General features: G+C 34.3%; 1 protein-coding gene and 1 long non-coding RNA gene across 3 annotated transcripts; both read right to left on the bottom strand.

The window, feature by feature from the left end:
• LOC109821402 lies at positions 9,041-18,820 on the bottom strand. The gene is made up of 5 exons (XM_020387593.1): positions 18,628-18,820; positions 11,253-11,474; positions 11,071-11,163; positions 10,873-10,980; positions 9,041-10,788 (listed from the first exon to the last, which is right to left on the bottom strand). The coding sequence occupies exons 2-5, from the start codon at positions 11,283-11,285 to the stop codon at positions 10,369-10,371; spliced, it is 654 nt and encodes a 217-aa protein (XP_020243182.1). The 5' UTR covers positions 11,286-11,474; positions 18,628-18,820; the 3' UTR covers positions 9,041-10,368.
• On the bottom strand, positions 13,879-18,149 carry LOC109821409. Of its 2 annotated transcripts, XR_002241965.1 has the most exons (3): positions 14,753-18,143; positions 14,507-14,668; positions 13,879-14,381 (listed from the first exon to the last, which is right to left on the bottom strand). It is a non-coding gene; the product is annotated as an uncharacterized LOC109821409 (long non-coding RNA). The 2 variants fall into 2 exon arrangements; XR_002241964.1 differs by having other exon boundaries at positions 14,507-18,149.

Genomic DNA, 21,817 nt, shown 5'->3' with positions numbered 1-21,817 from the left:
CTTTCATCGGTGTTCGGAGATTACAGTCGCAATAAACTTTATAATTCTGTCAGCACTCTTCTGATATCATCATTGATGTCAGAGCAGCAAATTGAAGACAATGGGAATTTTATTATTGCTGAAAAATGAGAATGATGGGATTATTTTGAGGCCTCAAGGTGAATTTATAGCCACCATGCCCCTGAAATAGCCGTTGCTACAGTGATTTGCCTAAGAATATTGAAATCTGAATTTTTAGACCTGGAAATAGCCGTTGCTACAATGTTTATTGCTTGAAATCTGAATTTGTTGGCTTAAATCCGTTGCTACAGTGATTTTTAAATCTAAATTGATCTAGCCGTTGCTACAGTAACGATCCCAAGAAAAATATTCTTCTTGAACCAAACATGGTATTAGGAATTGGACCAATTCTATAAAAGTGAGATTACTAATCCTTTGGGTGAAACAAACATTGAAAGCCAAAAAAAGTAGGATTCCATAAAACTAAAAATTGTCCATAAATTTTTTATGGATTAAGTTGGAATCCATAAATTAAATAGGATTTCTAATCCTATTCCTAGCCATTGGTGAAACAAACAGCCCCTTATATTATGATATTAGAGCTTCATAGTAAAAATGTGAAAAAAACAGATGTAAATTGGTAAAAAAACAGCTGCAAAAAAATCTACTTAAAAGAATAATAGAGCATTTAAATCCGCGTCCTTCGCACGTCTCAATTCTCTTACATGAACGTCAGCATCTTCACCCATCTCACATCAATCACCGACACCAATTGACAGCCATAGTTTTTTTATTTATTTTTTCTTCCTGACTGTATGATCAAGTTAAGCCGTTGTGCCTTTAATTAATTACCCACACTCTCCTGAGAAATTCATACGCAGATTATTGTTAGCCAACTTAGATGCAAGATTTACAATTCATTTTCCTCGAAGGGGAAAGTTCAATATATGAGAGAAAAAAATTTACAAATGAGAGGACCTTCTACATAGAGAGAAAACGAAAACGACTAGTCGAACATATTTCATTATGAATTTTAATGGCAAAAAATATTATACCCCTCTTAAAATAGTGGTGAACTCTTAAATTACTTGGTAAAGTATCAATTTACATGTTTTGTTCATCAAACTATGTTTACATTTACAATGTTATCATTTTGTGATCATACAGTTACATATTTAACAGATTAATGATATAACAGTGTTTTTTAATTTATTTCCTACATGGGTTTTTATTATTTATCTTCTTTTTTCCCCTAACTAAAAAAATATTTTTTAAATAATTTATCCTAAAAAATTTTATCCTTTAATCCTTTTTTATGAATTAAAAATTACAAAAAAATACAAGAAATCCATAAAATCACTATGACATTAATAAATATTTGTTAAATATTTGATTGTTGTCTCATAAAATAATCATATTGGACATATACACATAGCTTTGGTAAGGCGGGGTAGGGGGTTGGAGAATTAGGCAAATTGATACTTTAGAAGGCAACATAAGAGCTCATCAATGCTTTAAGGGAGAAATGGTCATTTTGTCATAATTTCAAATTAGTATAAACAATACATTAAATCAGTATAAATGACATGGGATGTTGTGCAACGACTCATTGATTCTGAGCGCTTACATGAGTTGCTTCCGTAGCCTATATACGTGGCTACAATGAAGCTAGCATTTGATCAGCATGGACATGCAAGTGATGGAGAGGTATATATGTCATATCATATATGTAATTTTTGCGAATGTCTTGGAATATATTCTCATGTTGACTTACATTTTTTAGGATAGAGGAGGTACTCCCATAGGGAGCAGTAGTATGATACGAGATTCTGATGTAGCCACCACCAATGATGGGGACCACGATGATATCAGCGATGACCACGACGAGTAAGTGAGTTAGATTTGTTATTACTCTTATGGACTTCTAGATTGTGATTAACATATTATGACTTTCAGATTTTATCTATATGTATTACATTTATGATTTCTAGTTGTATTAATTTGCGGATGGATTTGTGTGAATTTTGTTTGAGTATGGAGATGTGTTGTAATTGGATTGGTTTGGATTAGTGGATGAATGTGAATATTGTTGGATATTTATATTATTGAATATGTGTATGGATTGGTGGATAATGTGTATGGATAATGTACAGGTTACGTATTCCCAAGTGGGGGGCTACCAAATGCCAAATGTTTTTTCCATTATATATACGTTGGTGACTGTTATGACACTAATTAAACCAAATATTACTATTCCGGGAGAAGCCAACACGTGTCTTGCTCCCTGTGCTAAATCAAACATACTCAAACCCCAGACGACTCGTGCTACGCCCTCAGCCAACTCAATAGGTTGACTAAAAACACCCTAATGTCACTAGGAAAGAACTCTAGGGGGGTGAATAGGGTTTATGCTAATCTAATCTGATTTATGCCAATTTAAAACTAATTAATAATATATCCTAGCAAGAATGATATTCAATAAGATATGAGCAAGGATATATAAACTAAGGGTGATATAAACATGCAACAATGATGATATAACAATATGTAAGAATAAATGCGCCAATGCCTAACTCAAACACAAGGTAATGATCACGGAGTTCGGACCTTCTGTCCTACGTCTCCGCTCCCCACTCCCGGGGAGAAATCCACTATCACACCGGGTTTTTAACGTTCACCCAAAAATGTTTACACTTCACACTCGGTTTTCTAGCTCATCGAAAACTTTACAATCAACACTCTTGCAATCCCACTTTACACCCTCTAAGTGTTGGTCTCTGACTCGTGTCTCCCTCAAGTATTAGGAATTACAACATACATCTAGGTATTACCACCTACCTCACTCCTCTTGAGACGACCCCGTCTCTCGCCACACACTCCTTTCGGTATACAAGTGTATTACAAAGTGTATCTCATAATGAAGCTCACTATATAAATAAATTATTTTTTATAATGGATGAGAACACAATGTAGGCTCACTCTCTAAGTTACACTTCCCACAATCCAAATTATACAAATGTATGCAAATACAATAAGCTAAATGGTTGTGCGTGTAAACAAAAAGAAATAAATCAAAACTAAACTTAATATAAACTCTATCTTAATGGAATGATGAATAACAATTATATAAAATGTAAAGCTAGATTGAGTTTAGAAAAACTTCTCTATAGATAACAAGAGAGAGAATGAGAAGAGTTGAATGCTCAAACACCAATAGATGATCTCCTCTAGCTCTTATAAAAATTTCATTATAAACTTATAAACAAACACTTAAATAAACTTAAACACTTTTTAAACTTGTTTAAAAACTTTTTTAATTATCTTCTAAGTGTTAGGGATAGATGGAAAAATACCCCAAGGCCAAAAAAACGAGGAAAAATACCCCAAAAACAAAACCAAGAAAAAATAGCCGTTAGGCTGAAAAACATGTTATTAGTCAACTGATGATGTCATCAGTTGACTGATGAAGTCGACCGTTAAACAGTTTTGACAGATTCTGGAATTTTTGCATATTTGGTTTTATAAAATCAATTAAAAATAGTAAATCAACTCCAAAAATCATGATATTTTGAGGGAAGGTTCTAGATATGTATATGAACATTGTAGAGAAATAATTTATGAAATATCTCTTTCCATTTGTGAGAAATAAATATTTAAAAACAGATATTCTAGATTCTAAAAACTGCTGAAACACTTGAGAGAAATAAATATTTAAAAACAGATATTCTAGATTCTAAAAACTGCTGAAACACTTGATTTTGTAAAATCAATTCAGTATAGTAAAAACAGATATTCTAGATTCTAAAAACTGCTGAAACACTTGATTTTGTAAAATCAATTCAGTATAGTAAATAACCTCCAAAAATGATAAACTTTTGAGAAATGGTTATAAAGATGTAATAGAATATGTTAAAAAATAATTTTTCAAATTTCATTTCCCATTTGTGAAAACTCATCTATTTTATAAAAACATGCACAAACACATGCACGCACATGAACTTATAAAAACTTGATTTTGTAAATTCAATTAAACATAATAAATTAACTCCAAAATTAATAAAATTTTGGGAAAAATTTATAAACATGAAAACAAACATGTTAAAGAAGAAATTTTTAAAATATCAATTCGTATTTGCAAAAACTTACTATTTTGCAAAACTTGTAAATACATGTGTACATAAACATCTTGATTTTTGACTATTGAGTTAAAGAATGTTTTGAAACATTATAAAATAATTTTATAGACTTAATAAAATATGTATAAACTGATATTAAAATCTATAAACTAATAAAACATTATTTTCATAAAAACACCTATATTTTGATAAAATCAACAAAATCAACAAATACGTGTGTGTGATTAATATATGAGCTTAAAGTATCTGTACACATAATATAAAACCTAAAACTAAATTACCCAAGCTTGAAGGTCTTCAATATAGCTTGATTTGGTAAACTTGCGGATGAAGCTTGAACTTGGATCTTCAACTTGAATTGCAATACTTCACTCCACTATTCTGCCAACCTCCATTGGATATGATCGTGAAATATTAATTACATCCATCCTCCAACATATTATTTGCCTAGAATAGATACAAAACATAAACACTAGACAACATCATTAGATGTAAATTATTTGTAAATTATCATCAAAACAAAAGGACCCAACAATCTCCACCTTTTTTATGATGACAAACAATTTACAAAAAGATATATATGCATGAAAGGAAAAGAATATACAAATTATAATTATCATGCATATAAACAAGAAATACATACTCACAATATTTCTCTCCCTTTGACAACATCAAAAGGGGGAAACAAAAGAATTGAGAGAGCAAAAGCCCCTTACAAATAAGCATGGGTGAGTATAAAACAAATAAAAAGATATAGGGATTGCTCCCCCTATCAAAATATCGTATGGAGTATATGCAATAAAGATCATGGCAAATATGTGAGCAAGCATAAATGTCAAATATGCTAAGCATAACTCACATACAACAAACAATTAAGAACATGTGTAGATATATCATTATAAAATAGTGTGTCTCAAGGCACAAGCCAAAAACAAAATAAATTTATAAAATCAAAAGAACCCTATAGGGGGTGAATAGGGTTTATGCTAATCTAATCCGATTTATGCCAATTTAAAACTAATTAAAAATATATCCTAGCAAGAATGATATTCAATAAGATATATATGAGCAAGGATATATAAACTAAGGGCGATATAAACATGAAATAATGGTAATATAACAATATGCAAGAATAAATATGTTAATGCCAAACTCAAGCACAAGGTAATGATCACAGAGTTCAGATCTTTTATCCTACGTCTATGTTCCCCACTCCCGGGGAGAAATACACTATCACACCGGGTTTTAACGTTCACCCGAAAATGTTTACACTTCACACTCGGTTTTCTAGCTCACCGAAAACTTTACAATCAACACTCTTGTAATCCTACTTTACACCCTCTAAGTGTTGATCTCTGGCCCGTGTCTCCCTCAAGTATTAGAAATTATAACCTACCTCTAGGTATTACCACATATCTCACTCCTCTTTGGACGATCCTGTCTCTCACCACACACTCCTCTCGGTGTATAAGTAGATTACAAAGTGTATCTCACAATGAAGTTCACAATACAAATATATTGTTCTCTATAATGGATGAGAACACAATGTAGGCTCACTCTCTAAGTCACACTTCTCACAACCCAAATTATACAATATATGCAAATACAATAAGCTCAATAGTTGTGTGTGTAAACAAAGAGAAATAAATCAAAACTAAACTCAATATAAACTCTAGCTTAATGGAATGATGAATAACAATTATATAAAATGTAAAACTAGATTGAGTTTAGTAAAACTTCTCTATAGATAACAAGAAAGGGAAGGAGAAGAGTTGAATGCTCAAACACCAATATATGATCTCTTCTAGCTATTGTGAAAATTTCTTCACAAACTTATAAACAAACACTTAAATAAACTTAAACATCCTTTAAACTTATTTAAAAACTTTTTTAATTATCTTCTAAGTGTTGGGATAGATGGGTATTTATAGGAACTCAAGACAGCACCCCAAGGCCCGAAAAACGAGAAAAAATACGCCAAAAATAAAACCAGTAAAAAATTAGCCGTTAGGCTGAAAAACATGTCATCAATCGACTGATGATTTCATCAGTCGACTGTTGAACAGTTTTGACAGATTCTGGAATTTTTGCATATTTAGCTTTCTAAAATCAATTAAAAATAGTAAATTAACTCCAAAAATCATAAAATTTTGAGGGAAGGTTCTAGACATGTATATGAACATGTTAGAGAAATAATTTCTGAAATATCACTTTCTATTTGTGAGAAATAAATATTTAAAACATATATTCCAGATTCTAAAACTGCTAAAATACTTACTTTATAAAATCAATTCAGTATAGTAAATCAACTCCAAAAATAATAAAATTTTGAGAAATGGTTATAAACATGTAATAGAATATGTTAGAAAAAGAATTTTTCAAATTTTATTTCCCATTTGTGAAAACTCATCAGTTTTAGAAAAATATGCACGAACACATGCACGAATATGAACTTATAAAAACTTAATTTTGTAAACTCAATTAAACATAACAAATTAACTCTAAAAATAATAAAACTTTAGTAAACATTTATAAACATGAAAAAAAACATGTTAAAGATGAAAATTTTGAAATATCTATTCGTATTTGTAAAAACTTACTATTTTGCAAAACTTGTAAATACATGTGTACATAAACTTCTTGATTTTTGACTATTGAGTATACATGTGTACATAAACTTCTTGATTTTTGACTATTGAGTTAAACAATATTTTGAAACCTTATAAAGTGATTTTATAGACTTAATAAAATATGACTATTGAGTTAAACAATATTTTGAAACCTTATAAAGTGATTTTATAGACTTAATAAAATATGTATAAAATGATATTGAAGTTTATAGACTAATAAAACAATTCACAAAAACACCTATATTTTGATAAAATCAACAAAATCAATAAATACGTGTGTGATTAATATATGAGCTTAAAGTATCTACATACATAATATAAAAATTAAAACTAAATTACCTAAGATTAAAAGTCTTCAATATAGCTTGACTTGGTAAACTTGCGGATGAAGTTTGAATTTGGATCTTCAACTTGAATTGTAATGTTTCACTCCACTATTCCGTCAACCTCCATTGGATATGATCGTAAAAGCTTGATTTCATCCATTCTCTAACATATTGTTTGCCTAGAATAGATACAAAACACAAATACTAGACAAACAATATTAGATATAAATTGTTTGTAAATCATCATCAAAACAAAAGGACCCAACATTGACAACTTACATAGTCGACCGGAATGGTGGTACTTGTCGGCCTACACACCTGATCGATCCTATAAACACTCACACTCAGTCTATTGTTCCAGACCAACAACTTACGTAACCGACTAGAAAGGTAGTGCTTGTTGGCCTTCAGTCGAACGACTAGAGAGGCGGTGTGTCCTTGATCCCCCATCGACAATCAACTATCCTTGCATTAACTGCTCTAACAAAGTCATCATTGCTCTAGCCTCTATAGTCTTTACGACTCATTAGATCCAGTCAGCTCCAAGCACTAATTGTGTTCCCTATAATAAATAACTGGATGACTTATCTTCACCAGTGGCCAACATAAGTTAGCTATCTACCGAGTCAGCTGCATGCCTGGAGTCGGCTCAAGTTATCTATCTGCCCTTCTGATCCACTATAAAAGGAAGCCATGCATCTAAAGGTAAGGCCCTGGCTTTTTACACAACTCTAAAATATTCTTCATTATCTCACATTTTCCCACTCAAGTTTACATACTGACTTGATCATCAGAGGAACAATCGGAGAACCTAACTCCAGCCTCTTATAAGTTCTTTGTGTGCAGGAAAGAATAGCAGGCTCTCGAATCAGCCATCTAAAGAAGATTGAGGACCTGAATCTAATACTAATCCTTAAACCTCCTATTCGATAACTGACATCAATAGTGATAGGGAAGTCTGTTGCCAATGTTCATAATCATTGGTGATGGTATGACCTATCACCAATATTTTGAACATTAGCACCAATGATATTAGCAACGGAGCATAACTTGTCGCTAATGTTTATTGGTGACAGATTCTTTGCATCTCCTAAGCACATTGGCAATGGAAGTCTTCATCACCAATGTTCCCCGTCACTAACAACTTTCTGTTGCAATACTCTCTGGTGACGGCTTTCCCCAACACCAATAAACATTGGTGATGGACTTATTGGTGACGAACAGTATCCCATCACAAATGTTTATTGATGACGGATTACCCCGTCACCAATGCTCTATTTTCTACTAGTGATAAGTATCAATACGGACCATTACAAACAAACACTACAACAAAATACATCATTGCCGACAAAATAAAAACGTCGGCAAATGTTTAAAAAACGTCGGGAAAAATCTTTCCCGACGCAAAATGCAACGTCGCTAACGCGTCACTAAAAGTACGTCAAGGAAAATATTTAGCGACGCAAACACACTGCGTCGGGAAAAGTCAACACTTTTGGCGACGCATGATGCGTCGGGAAAAGCACAACCTTTAGCGACGCATAACAATTTGCGTCGGCAAAAGCATATAGTATTTTTTCCATATGCATGGTTGCGTCGGGAAATCTTACACTTTTGGCGACGTAGGTAACGTCGGCAAAGGGTAATGCGTCGGCAAAAGTATACTTTTGCCGACGCAGAGTATAGCGTCGCTAAAGATCTCATCTTTGGCGACGCATAATTACGTCGGCAAAAGTATACTTTTGCCGACGCAGAATATAGCGTCGCTAAAAATCTCATCTTTGGCGACGCATATTTGCATCGCTAAAAGATAAAATAACGTCTACAAAAGTGTTACTTTTAGTAACGCTTATCGACACTAATTTGCATCGCCAAAAGTAATATATTTTCTGTCACATACAAACCTACACTGAATCTGAACATCCAAAAAAATTTGCTCCCATTCACATCAACATAAAAGTTTATTTTTCCATTTCCCCTTGAGCGCTAAAAGCGTTAATTTACAAACTTCCTTTTGCATACCCAAGTACATAAAGTCTCTCAAAAACAGATTACATCAAGAAAACTAGAAACGACAATCTCAAATTTGTATCATTAATTACAAATAGTTGATTACAGGAGGAGTATCTGCATTAAGTGCCTAAAGAGACTTTGTTTTCTGCATACGAACAGCAACACCTGCATTAAGAGCATTGTTTTCTGCATACGAATAAAGATATTTATTAGATGGAAAAACACTCGGCCAAAGAAAAATGAAATGGTTTGTTATTCCAAGTTGCAGATATGGTAAGCACCTGACCATGGAAGAAAAGGAAAAGCATATAATAGCTCGCATCATGTAGGTATTCCTTGTTAACATATCCATGAAACAAACACTAAAAATACTTGCTGAATGTATCATTACATGAGGTGAACTGATCATGTACCAAAATGATCATGTCGATAAAGGTGTGCAAGGATTTGTAGCAAAGATATACTATCAGTGGCAAGGAACAAATATTAGGCAGAACTAGTAAAGGATAATAATGAGAGTTCCAGGTACCGATAGGAGAAAATGAAGGATGGTAGCAACTAAAGAGAGTCATATAGAAACCTACCTCAATTTTAGCATCAGCATATGGGGGGTCAAGACTTTGAACAAATCACTCTCTTAACTATACACGTGATGTTTGATAAAAAAAGAAAAACTATACACGTGCTGAACATGTTCAAAATTTATGTACAGCAGACTATGAGAAATTAAAAAAAAAGATCTGCAGATGTTCTTCAGCTTACCAGTTCCAAACTCAAGAAAGTTAGCAAGCAGAGACTTGCATATGTCATCTTTATCCATCATAATACCCAAAGAAAATGTGCTACTGGAGATGGATCGATCTGGAAATCTTTACATGCCAAACCTTGATCCGCTGCTCCTATTCACTTTTGGAATAACACTTTTTGAAGATAAAATATTACTCCTGATACTAATATACATTATTAATTTAGATGTGGGGTTGAGTTTGCTTATTGGTCTTTTAGAAGCTGGAATTTGTGCAATTAAAAAGAGAAATGTCAATAACTTAATGCCATTGAGCGACTTATTAAAGCAAAATTTTAGGCTTCATATTGCTCAGTACAAATTGAAGGATCGTTTGGCCCTCCCTTATAGATATTATCCTTCTTAATCTCATGACCAATTTATATTTATTGATTTTGTTGAAATCTTTAGAAACCGTGCTTTGCACGGGTCTAAATACTAGTAAGTCTAATAATGAAAAATTAAATGCAAGTCTGACCTCATCTCGATGAGAAATCTCTACTACCACCGCTCGCTGCAGGCTGGCTACGTGCAAATAGCTGATGCACTAAAGCCTCAAGTTCAGCAGTCTTCTGGGCTTGTGCGTTCATCTGCTCGGCTTGTGCGTTCATCTGCTCGGCTTGTGAGGCAATCTGCTCGGCTTGTGAGGCAATCTGCTCGGCTTGTGAGGCAATTTGTTCGGCTTGCACAGCTACTGTCTCCTTTAAAGCCACGACCTCAGCATCTCGCTCAGCTGACTTTGCAAGAGACCTGGTAGATGAACTCCCTCGAAGGTGGATCCCATACCCCTTCAGGTAACCTGGCCTCCTTCCAAGTACCTCAATGGAGATCTCAAACTCATTCATCGGGGATGTAACTTCGGACTGAGATTGTTCGGTAGTCTTGTTGACTAATTGCTCCTGTCATTTTTAAAGATGCAAGATCCATATCATTTTTAAGTTTTTTATAGATTGATTTAACAAAAGTAAATTGGACATACGTACATAGGTATCTTGTGCTTTCTCGTTTACCCATACTTTCTTTTTTTTTTGGTAGTGGGTTTCCTTGTAAAATTCCGGAAAAGATGGAGCTTGCCCATCATTTTTTGATTTCTGTAATTTAATAAATTTATCATTATGGTTGTTAATAACTATTTATAGTCTATTTATTTAAAAAGTAAAAACTTATAAAGCAAAACTTACGATTAGTGACATCGCTGCTGCAAATGATCGGGAACCAGATATATGATTGTAGGGCAACTTTGATCGACTCTCCTTCGCTTTATAAGATTTTGTCTAATAACCAATATAAAATATATTATTAAAATATATCACAACAAATAAAATTAACATGACAATTTAATAAAGTGATTTGAGATATATACCTTCCATTCTTCAGTTTCCCACACATCGATCATCGATACCCAATCATTAGGCTCCACACGCTTCGGTGGATGGTTCTTGGGATCAGGTACTCCCTTCTCTATTAAACCAAGATAATAGGCGTGCAACTCATGCTTCCAATTTCTATATATACTCTGACACTTTTTCTTTATGGAATCTTGGATGACTAGGTCGTTCTCATAGTCCCCGACATCAAATCTTTGCTACAAGTACAGTTAAGCATGAATATACATATAAGCATGAGGTCAAATGGCTTTAAGCAAATCAATTGCATTGTCGTGCAAAAGAAGTTGACAGAAAGAGGAATATCCAGTTCCAGAAAGAGGAATAAATTAGCAGAAAGTAGGTATCCTTTGAGGCCCTAAATAGTTATTAACCGACTTGTGGCCAGTAAAGGGATGCAAAGTAAATTAGTAAGAACTCATTTAAGGAATTCGATCATGTAATGGCTTCTTATGGGTGTAGTACATGTGCTGGGGTTTTATACAAGTTTTCAGGCTTCAACAGTCTGCTCTAGGCACAAAACAATAGTTGTTTCAACTCAAACAAGTATTTACAACTATAGGAGCCTGGAACTATGTGAAACGTGGTTGGTTGAAAAATGACCTGAACCTAGACTCCTGACTGAATCCCATATCAGTAATCCATCAAAAGAAGATCATAACTGGATGTCAATGTAGGCATAATCTGAAAACAAATATGATATGACAAATCTGAAAAGATGTGAATATATGCTGCACTCCTGTGTCTAACTACGTTTGCGGGAAAAAAAACTACACACGATCATATCCTGCGAATTCATAACGACTCCAGCAATGTTTTTCCGAAAACTATCTTAATTGTGATATAAGCTCTAGAAAGTATGACAATGAAAAGAAACGAAACTTATTATTAAGATTTTCATAACTAAACATGATCAGAAGCTGATCTTTAACAGGCTGTATAAATAGTAATCCAAATTGATCAACTTTAATAATTTATCTTCATTATGCAATCTAATAAATCATAGCTGGTAATGAGCCAAAACATAAAGGCAATAGCAAGAAAGATACCTATCACAAAATTACCTTGGAACACACACAATTGCATACGATTTTGAGATTTAAATTGCCTTGACCTGTAACATAATGTAACCATTATCATACTCATCTTTTACCACAATAATCTGGTTCTACCCACAAACTCATGAACAAAAATGTTTACAACCAGTCATCAACGAGATTTTTATTAGCAAGGGAGGACCTCCTGTAAACTATCAAGGCAAAATGCCAGGAAACTGAACCCACCTATTATGGACAGTGAATTCTTGGAGCAACTATTTAGTATCCCTACATTAAACAGAAGCAATATGAAGCAACAACGTCAAACTTTCTATTAATCTCTTGAAGAAAAACTGAGGCTTCCACTAGTTATTCATAAAAGCGAGGTATAAACCAAAAAGATCTCATATAAACACAAAATGTCACAGTTCAATAATTTGGTAGCTAAGACACAATTCGAAATCCAAACTCTTGGAAAACATTTGACAGATTCTGCAGATCTCATCTGGTTAATCCTATTAGTTCCTGGCACTTGCCACACACGTGAGCTAAGTAGTAACCGCATAATGAAAGATGTAAAATGCATGAGATCAAGGACAACTATGGACATGTTTGTAAGATGAGACTATTCATTCCTCCCAAAGAAAAAAAAAGAAAAGAAAAAAAGAACATGCTCCTAACGGAGTGAATACGTACATGCAGGCAGTAAAGAAGAAATAGCATATTCAAATCAGAAAATTTTTCCGGAGTTACCACTAAGGAGTGCTTGAATGGGAATTGCCATATTTGATATAAATTTAAAACTTCCCTATTTGCAGATAAGTTAACATTCCAGCTATGATTTTAGGATTTTTATATATATGGAACAATTGGAATGAGAGAATTGAGAAGAAAATTAGGGATATTTAGAGCACATAAAAGAGGTATTATGAGTTATTGGTTAGGGTTTTGTTTGGAGAGAATTAGAGATTTGTTGGTGAGATTAATTGGTGAGTTTGAGTGATTTATAATCTTAGTTTGTACTCTTCTTCTCTATTAGTGAAAAACTCTATCCCCTTCTTGCCCCGTGCACTACCACATATTTGCTCTAACGCAACGGTTTAAAACTGTCGCATTAGCATCTAAACCGTTGCAATTGCACAAGCGCAGCGGTTAACAATCTGTCTTTATTATTGCCGTTGCCCTAGCCATAAGGCAGCGGTTTCACAACCTAATGCAACGGTTTCTAAGACGAGGCTAACGCAACAGTTTTCACAAAATGCAACGTTTTCTGTAGCGGTTTACTTATGCCTAATGTAGCGGTTCCATACACTAAGGCAACAGTTATTGCAAATGCAACAGCTGCAAACGATGGTTTCTTGATACCTAATATCACGGTTTCATACACAAGGGCAGCGGTTTTTCCAAAATCAGGGACCAAATGCAACATTTATTTTGTAGCTAATGCGACGTTTTGCTTTGCTATGGCAACAGTTTTATAAGGCTACGGCAACAGTTTTACAGGGCTATATCAGCACTTTTTAAGAAATTTGACCAATAAGCAAACACAGTTACGTAAACCAAAATAAAAATGGAATAAGAACACACTACATTAAGATATCATCAAAATGAAAAATAATGAAGCATTCATATGTTTTAAGCCCATCATTCAAAAATAAGTAGTTACAAGGTAACTTCAACCCATCAAAATATGATCAATTCACAACCATCAAAATATGATCAATTCACAAGTACAAGTCTGTTCCAAAAGATTCATATATCAAAGCCATCTTGACCGCATTCTCCTATTTAAGTCTTTATATCCCCTACAAAAAATAAAGAAACGTATCAAATATCATATTAGTCAACAAACTGAAACGTATCAAATATCATGTTGGAACTTAGACGCCACGATTAGATTTACTTAACTTGGCACTACTGATTAATACTAGCCTCTAAAATCTTTTTTTTTTAATCGTTCCAACATATCTCACTTTACTTGAGTGCTTTTGAAAAATCACAATCTTCAGTTTTCACAAACCTCCCTCGGACCCTCGGCTGACTGTCTGCTAAGGCTTTCCTGCATGCATACTGCAAATACACAAATTATGTCACTAGAAAGAACAAATTGGCCATGCAAATTCTGCTTAGTAGCATTGAGATTGTAAACAAGGGATGTCTTCTAAGGATGTTCTTTTTTTTTAGCAGTGCAATACCTTGATTTTTCTTCCGAAATTCCTTTTGCTCTTCTTCTTTCTATATCTGGAAAGTTTCTGATTTCGTTCCTCAGTCTTCAGTTCACTGATGGTCAGTTGTCTCTCAAAAGAAGCCCGGACACTGCACGTGCTCCCATGATTCGCATTAGTGCTTCCAAGAGCCTGTTAGGAAAAATTCAAACCAATGACCTCCAAACTCTTACTAAAAAAAGGCCGGACCTCTAAATATCTCAGTGACATGCGTACATCGATTGGGTGAACCCTAGACAAGTGCACGAATGACGACTTGGTGGTCAGGTGTGTTTGCTCTTTCAAATAGTGATCTTCTTGAATAGATCATAATTCTTCAACAAGAAAGATATATATCTTTGCATTCGGGAGTTATTCAAAGAGTACAATTAACACTGCTGTAAGCAAAAACAACACCTACAATTGCTTCACAAAATAAATGAGAAAAATAAAAGCCATGGTGCTTTAAAGTACAAATGATGGATTGTGCTTTTAAATGCAATAATTACCAAATGGACTTGCTTCGCAAGATTATGACTTTATTTTGTGTCTGCTAGCTTCTCAATATCTAGAACTAGTTGTTTACTTATTTTATCAAGACCTTTAAGAGCTTCACAGAACTCCAATGCAGAAACTATCACTAGATCATAAGAAAATATAGTGATAATGTTTGTTCAAATAAAACTATGGAGATAAATGAATATACAATGCTAACAAATCATCCAATGCATTAAATTACCAAGTACTTCTCGAACCTAAAAACATTATCCACCTACTGCAGAAACTATCACTAGATCATAAGAAAATATAAAATCAAAACAGGCTCAAAGATGTGGTCACTCTCTACTGACCCACACTCAAAATTGTGAAAGCACTCAATCACACGCTCACATGAAAGTAAGAGCTTTGGAGAGGAGTAGCACTTTTATACTTTCCCCTATGAAAAAAGTATCCAAAAAGACGAAGCAAGAACAGACTGTCATTTGACTGTACTAACAACCAACAAATAAATTAATAAAAATAAATAAAATTATTAGATGTTTAGGCATTTCTAAACAAAATGCACAATCATATATAAGGGGTTTTTTCCTCTCCTGATACGAGTCCTACTAGTCATTCATATTTTGAAACTAGTCCCTCTACAAACACTTTAAAAACAGGCCAGAGGGTGATGGGATTGGAAACATGGCAATTGGTAAGGGAGGGTGTGTTCACCATTTCAGGCATTGTTGTTTTCAGACCAGATCATATTTATCTTATGCAACCAAAACAACATACCAAACTTCAACCTAAGAAAACACATGGTTTTATAGTTTTTGATAAATTTCTTTCAAATTTATCTAACGAGTCAGCCTTACGAAACAAAAACACACCATTCACTAATCTACACCAAAACATATAATGTTATGTATATCAAAGTAACACACCAAACAATTGAGGAAACTCACAGTTTTGAAGTTTTTTGATCCACAACTTAAGCTTTTAGGATATAACTATCAAAACAAAGATTCCAGAAGCAGGTACAATTTCTAATGCTTGAGATGAAATTCAGCCTCAATTAACACACATTATGTCTGGTTTAACAAAAGCTCAATGACTACTCACCTGAGCATATTTAGTGTACATATTACTTGATTAATTAAATTATAATGTTTTAACAGCCATATATGTTTATATGAATCATTCATGTTTGGCTTTAATTGCGTTTGTATACATGTTTGTGTACAAAGCAAAATGTGTACGTGTTTGTGTCTGTTTGTTTCAGAAGGCGAAAGAGCAAGGAAATAAAGAACAACAGTTGTCATCAGCTATTCTTAATTAAACAGCTATTCTATTAAGGGGATTTGGATCTGGGTCTTTGATATGGGATTTCAAGGGGAAAATATAGTGGATTTACAATTATACAAAAACAAATCATGAGTGATTCTTAATGTCTGCATCCAAGAAGTTTTGTTACATCTCTTAGAACTCGGATCTGAAGATCTGAAGGTTGTGGGTCCATTACAAGCTCACCATATATTAAACCATGAATCCATAAAAAAATCATCACCATAATTATCCTAACAATCCATGAGTCCTGAGAAGAAATAATCTTCATAAAGTGTCAGAGTGTTTAGGGAAATCATTATTGCCGCTATAGTAATAAAAAATGGAAAACATAACTTGTGAATTGTCTAGTCAGATTGTTGGCTGCTTGCAATTAAAATTGATACATTACACAATTCTAGAATTGAAAATCACAAAATCATAAATGCAATTGTAAATAGGAAAATGCCAAATAGAGAAAGGGGAGGTATGCAGAATTAGTCAGAAACAAAAAAGTCAATATAAAAAGAGTTTTATGTGCATGAGAGAGCAGGCAAGAAAATTATGCAATTTCTGCAACCAATATTGTTGCATGCATTGTCTCAGCTCTGGCTGGCCCTGTAAGTGATAATACAATACCTAGCTAATAAGGAAAATACATCAGCTACTTGCATGTGCATAAATATATTTTGGTGCCTCATTTATGGGTGCATACGATTGAGCTCTTTTGTTGGGTTCGTGAAGGAAAACTCAAAACTGTGATATTATATGTAGTAAACTTTCCAAGTTTATGCATTGCCTGAATTTTCTACGAACTTAACAGCCTGTATGTGAAAACAACAAATTAACATTATTTATTTCTTCTTCCAGTATTATATTTTAAAGTGAGGTTTCCCTAAGAAGTTCCAGCATGTAAATATTTATGGTTTCACCTTGCTCGTCTTTGAAAACTTGTTTCTATGAGGTGTTTAGGTTGGGCTTTGTTGTTATGATGTCATGTATAGTAGGTATAATATGGTGACTGATAAGTGACTCTTCTTAAATTTATTATCATAAAATAAAAAGTAGCATCTCAAATGAATATTCAATAACAAATAAAAGATCCTTTAAAGAAGAAGTGGCCCTCAAATGTACTTCTCCATAATGTGTAGTAAATAAATCAACATGGGGGGCTGACTATTAGTGGTCATTTTTTGTGTTAAAGGTAACAATATATTGAAAAGAACAAACTAATTCTTTAAAAATAAAATAGCACATACTCACATACTAGACACCAGAGTCCAGACAGAGTTAAGACTTGTCCTTTATTGTGCCACACAAGACACCAGAGACATGCATCTAATGCATGAGGACATGGCTACCACTAGGATCCATGACCAAGTAAATAAATTAATAAGAGGTTGAAACATTCATCATACCATATGAGCTTGCATTTTAGGATGAAGTTGGATTAAGTCAATTCAAATATGATTTAACACATTCTGAATTCCAATAAGTCGGATCAGCCACAACATGAGTCAATTCAAATATGATTTAACACATTCTGAATTCCAATAAGTCAGATCAGCCACAACATGAGTCAAAATGTTATAAACTTTCTGTTTTGATACTTGTCTCTGGCTTATGAATGATTATTACCGACTCCTATCTACTGGTTGTCATAGTTATCACTCGATATGTATTTATTTATTATCATAACTATCATATAGTACCTGAATCTAATAGTGTGCTCTCAATGTTTTCCAACATTAATATGATCAATATGCTTTATAAAATGCATCCATAATGCCCACATTTTTAACAGTAATATAACTGACCGTCATTTACCAAATGGCATGACCAAACAACACTGTTACACTAATAAATTTGCAAAGATCAACCTTACGTAGATATTTAATAAAAAATACACAAACTGAAAAAAATTAAATAAAAGGCTTAAGCTAGGTATAGCATAGATTTGCATTTATGGAAAGGTTTTAGTGGAGGATGTATATTTTTTTTTAATAGTTACATTAGTAAATCTTTAATGTAAAATCTAATAAGGAAAAAGAGAACAATTAAACTAGATGCATGGAATCATCCAATTTTATTTTGAGTAGTAGGAGCAGGACCCAAATAGTGAAGAGATCAATGAAACAGGTTCGTCATCTCCTTGAATCAGTTCAAATTTCCCAGTAAAAACTTACGGAGAATTCATGTAGATGTTCACAAATACTTACGGAGAAATCACAAATACTAAGATACCCAAAAAAAATTAGGGCAAATTCAATACCCAAAAAAATTAGGGCACGGGCGGGTTTGATTACCGATCTCACGATCCTCCTCGTTGAGCAGGAGGAGGAGGAGAGGCGAGATCCGACGGAGGCGACGAACTCCGACGATGGCGGCGGTGATCTTCGACGGAGGCGGCGAACTTCAGAGAAGAGGCACGGGCGGGTTTGGGGCCGATTTTCGAATGAGAGAGAGAGAGAGAGAACGGGGGGGTTTGGCGGCGGGGAGCTTCGACGGAGGCGGCGACCTGAGAAGAAGCACGGAGGCGGCCGATTTTTTTATGAGAGAGAGAGAACGGAGGGGTTTGGCTCTTCGTGAAAATAAAGGGGGAATTTTCCCTCCCTTTATTTGGTTTCTGGGTAAAAATTTCGGCGGGGAGGGGGGGTTTGGCGACGCGGAAGAATAAAGTGCGTCGTAAAAGATGTAACTTTTAGCGACGCCAATTAGTACGTTGGGAAAAGATGACTTTTAGCGACGAAAACTCAATGCGTCGCGATAAATGCAAATTATTAGCGTCAATCCTAAAACGTCGCTAAATATATATATTTTTACCGACGAAATGAAAAAACGTCGGGAATTCCATAACTTTTACCGACGCTGAGTTAAAACGTCGCTAATAATATACACTTTTAGCGACGCTAATTATAAACGTCGGGAAAAATATATTTTTTGGCGACGCTAACTAAAAACGTCGGGAAAAACACAATTTTTGGCGACGTATTTAACCATGCGTCGGGAATAAGCGTCGGGAAAAGTGCAATTTGTTGTAGTGAAATATGAAAAAAAATATTACATCCAAGCAAATGGTGCATGCATCAATGCAATTATCGCTAATAAAATTGGAGATTAAATGTATTTTTTAAAAATCTAATTTCTCTACACATGGTTTTCTGTAGAGCAAGTGATATTTGATATTTCTCTTTTTCTTTAATTTTCTTAGTGTACAAAAAGGGACTGTTATAATGTTTTCTTTTTTGCTTTTTACAAATTTGTCTTCATCTGAGAGTTGAACATTGTGAAAAGGAGAATTTAAAAAAAAATTAAAAAATTGACCATTTTTCTAAATAACTAGCAAAATCAACTCTTTTATTGCCACGTCATCAAGGCAGCCTAAATAGAGGTCGATTTTGTAAAAATATTATCTTCAAAATATACCGGACTACTAGTCATCTTCAAAATATACGAGACTACTATGTAATTAGTGGTCAGTAATTAATGTTGATCAGATTCTTGTAATTTAAATGGGGCTAATAATCTCGTGAATATAGTAGAGTTTTAGCTGTTCTGACAACGAAATACATGGGACTTGTTGTCCCATGTTTTATCAGTATTATATATACCTGGAAGCATACCCTAATTCTCATTCTAGCCCAAATCCTCCCTTTCGTCTCCCTCGACTAAAATCCACTCACGACTGATCTCTCTCNCTCTCTCTCTCTCTCTCTCTCTCTCTCTCTCTCTCTCTCTCTCTCTCTCTCTCTCTCTCTCTCTCTCTCTCTCTCTACGATCAGAAGATACTACACCAATTAGTGTGGACTTTTGGTCTACTTAGATAGCTCAAATGTATGTTTTTTTTGTCAATGAAAAACTTTATTTTATCTCCAAATATGAAGTTATTTACAAATCTAGATTCCCAGCACAAGGCAACTGAGATCTCAAACAAATTTACAGGAACACCAACAAACAAACAAACAATCAGACCCTATACGGAAATAGGGGACTGTTAAGTAAAATGGTTGAAATTTCAAATTTAATGACTTTAACTAAGTGATCAGGGTTGCTAGCTTTCTGAGTGAAGAGCCTAGCATTTCGCTCTCGCCAAATGATGCAGACTGTGGCCGTCAAAGCTAGTCTTCTGATTTTAGCCTGATATCCTTTGCCTCTCGATCTTGTGAACCAATCCATCAGCTGACACCTGCTACATGATTTCCATTTGAACTCTAACATTCCATAAAACAGTTCCAAACATAGCAGGAGAAGGTACCTTCGAAGAACAAATGATCCCTAGATTCCATGCTAGCACATGAGCATAAACAACATAAGTTTGCATTAATGATACCTCTCTTTAGTAATCTATCCTGTGTTAGAAGTCTATCCTGGATAGCCAACCAACTGATAAATGAATGCTTCGGGACATTTAGGCTCCCCCAAACTATTTTATGTCATGCCACATTGTTTGTTGCAGGGGAGAGAGCTTTATACAAGACTGAGAGCTCAAATGTATGTTACAACAAGATAATCATGTAGTTATGAGGGTTACTACGAGATAATCATGTTGCTCAAATAGTTTGTGATATGCTCCACTATGCCCCCCTCAAGCTCGATATGCTCTACTAGCAAGTTAGAATCTACTTCATAGTAGCTTGAATCATGGACTGAAAGTGTTTCGACATGATGTCGACAATTTGGTCCTTAGTGGACAAATAGCAAACCTGCAACTGACACTTGGCTTCCAAATCTTAGACAAAGTGGAAGAGTCAATTTTGACATGTTTCGTTTGAGCATGAAAGGTGGGATTGGCGGTAAGGTATGTGGCACCATGTAAGATTGTCACACCAAAGTAATGGTGATGATGAACAGGGTATCCCAACTGAGAAAGCAAGAAGCATGACCAAATGAGAGTTCAGTAGTGGCATTGGCTAGCGCTCGATACTCAGCTTATGTAGACGGGTCGGAGCAATTGTTTATTTTTTTTCATGCATGTTATCCATGCAATAAGATTGGTTCACTAGTAGAAAAACGAGCAATCTAGACGGAAATTTCCATCTAGGTTGCTCCAGTTTCCGTATAGGTTGGTTCACCTAGATGGAAATCCGTCTAGTTTGCGCCGTCTAGTCTGTTTTCGTCTATATTTGGGTAAACTAGATGGAAATCCGTCTAGTTTGACAACCTAGACGGATATTACATAATCGTCTAGGTTGCCAACCTAGACGAAAATTCGTCTAGGATAGAACCTAGACGAGCAATCTTAAGACTGATTTTCGTCTAGAGCTCCTATCCTAGACGGATTTTCGTCTAGGTTGTTGTAATATCAACCTAGACAGAATTCCGTCTAGATTGGGACATCCTAGATAAAATTCCGTCTAGGTTGATATTTTTACAGCAAAAAAAAATTATTTATAATTTTTAATTCCCTGTACAATTACATTATACACGTGAGTACATCCAACCATCCAAATATAATCAAAATTCATAACAATTACATTAATAACCAAATATAATCAA

This window comes from Asparagus officinalis, chromosome 1, assembly GCF_001876935.1.
Source record: "Asparagus officinalis chromosome 1, Aspof.V1, whole genome shotgun sequence".
In the NCBI taxonomy this organism is placed as follows: Eukaryota; Viridiplantae; Streptophyta; class Magnoliopsida; order Asparagales; family Asparagaceae; genus Asparagus; species Asparagus officinalis.
This window is presented reverse-complemented; position numbering and strand designations above follow the sequence as displayed.

Excerpts from the sequence above, each read along its gene's own strand:
- LOC109821402 (XM_020387593.1), bottom strand. The coding sequence starts at position 11,285 with ATGATCGATGTGTGGGAAACTGAAGAATGGAAG. Across the intron at positions 10,981-11,070 it reads CAGCAGCGATGTCACTAATC|AAATCAAAAAATGATGGGCA; the intron begins GTAAGTTTTGCT and ends ATTAAATTACAG. Across the intron at positions 10,789-10,872 it reads AGAAAGCACAAGATACCTAT|GAGCAATTAGTCAACAAGAC; the intron begins GTACGTATGTCC and ends TAAAAATGACAG.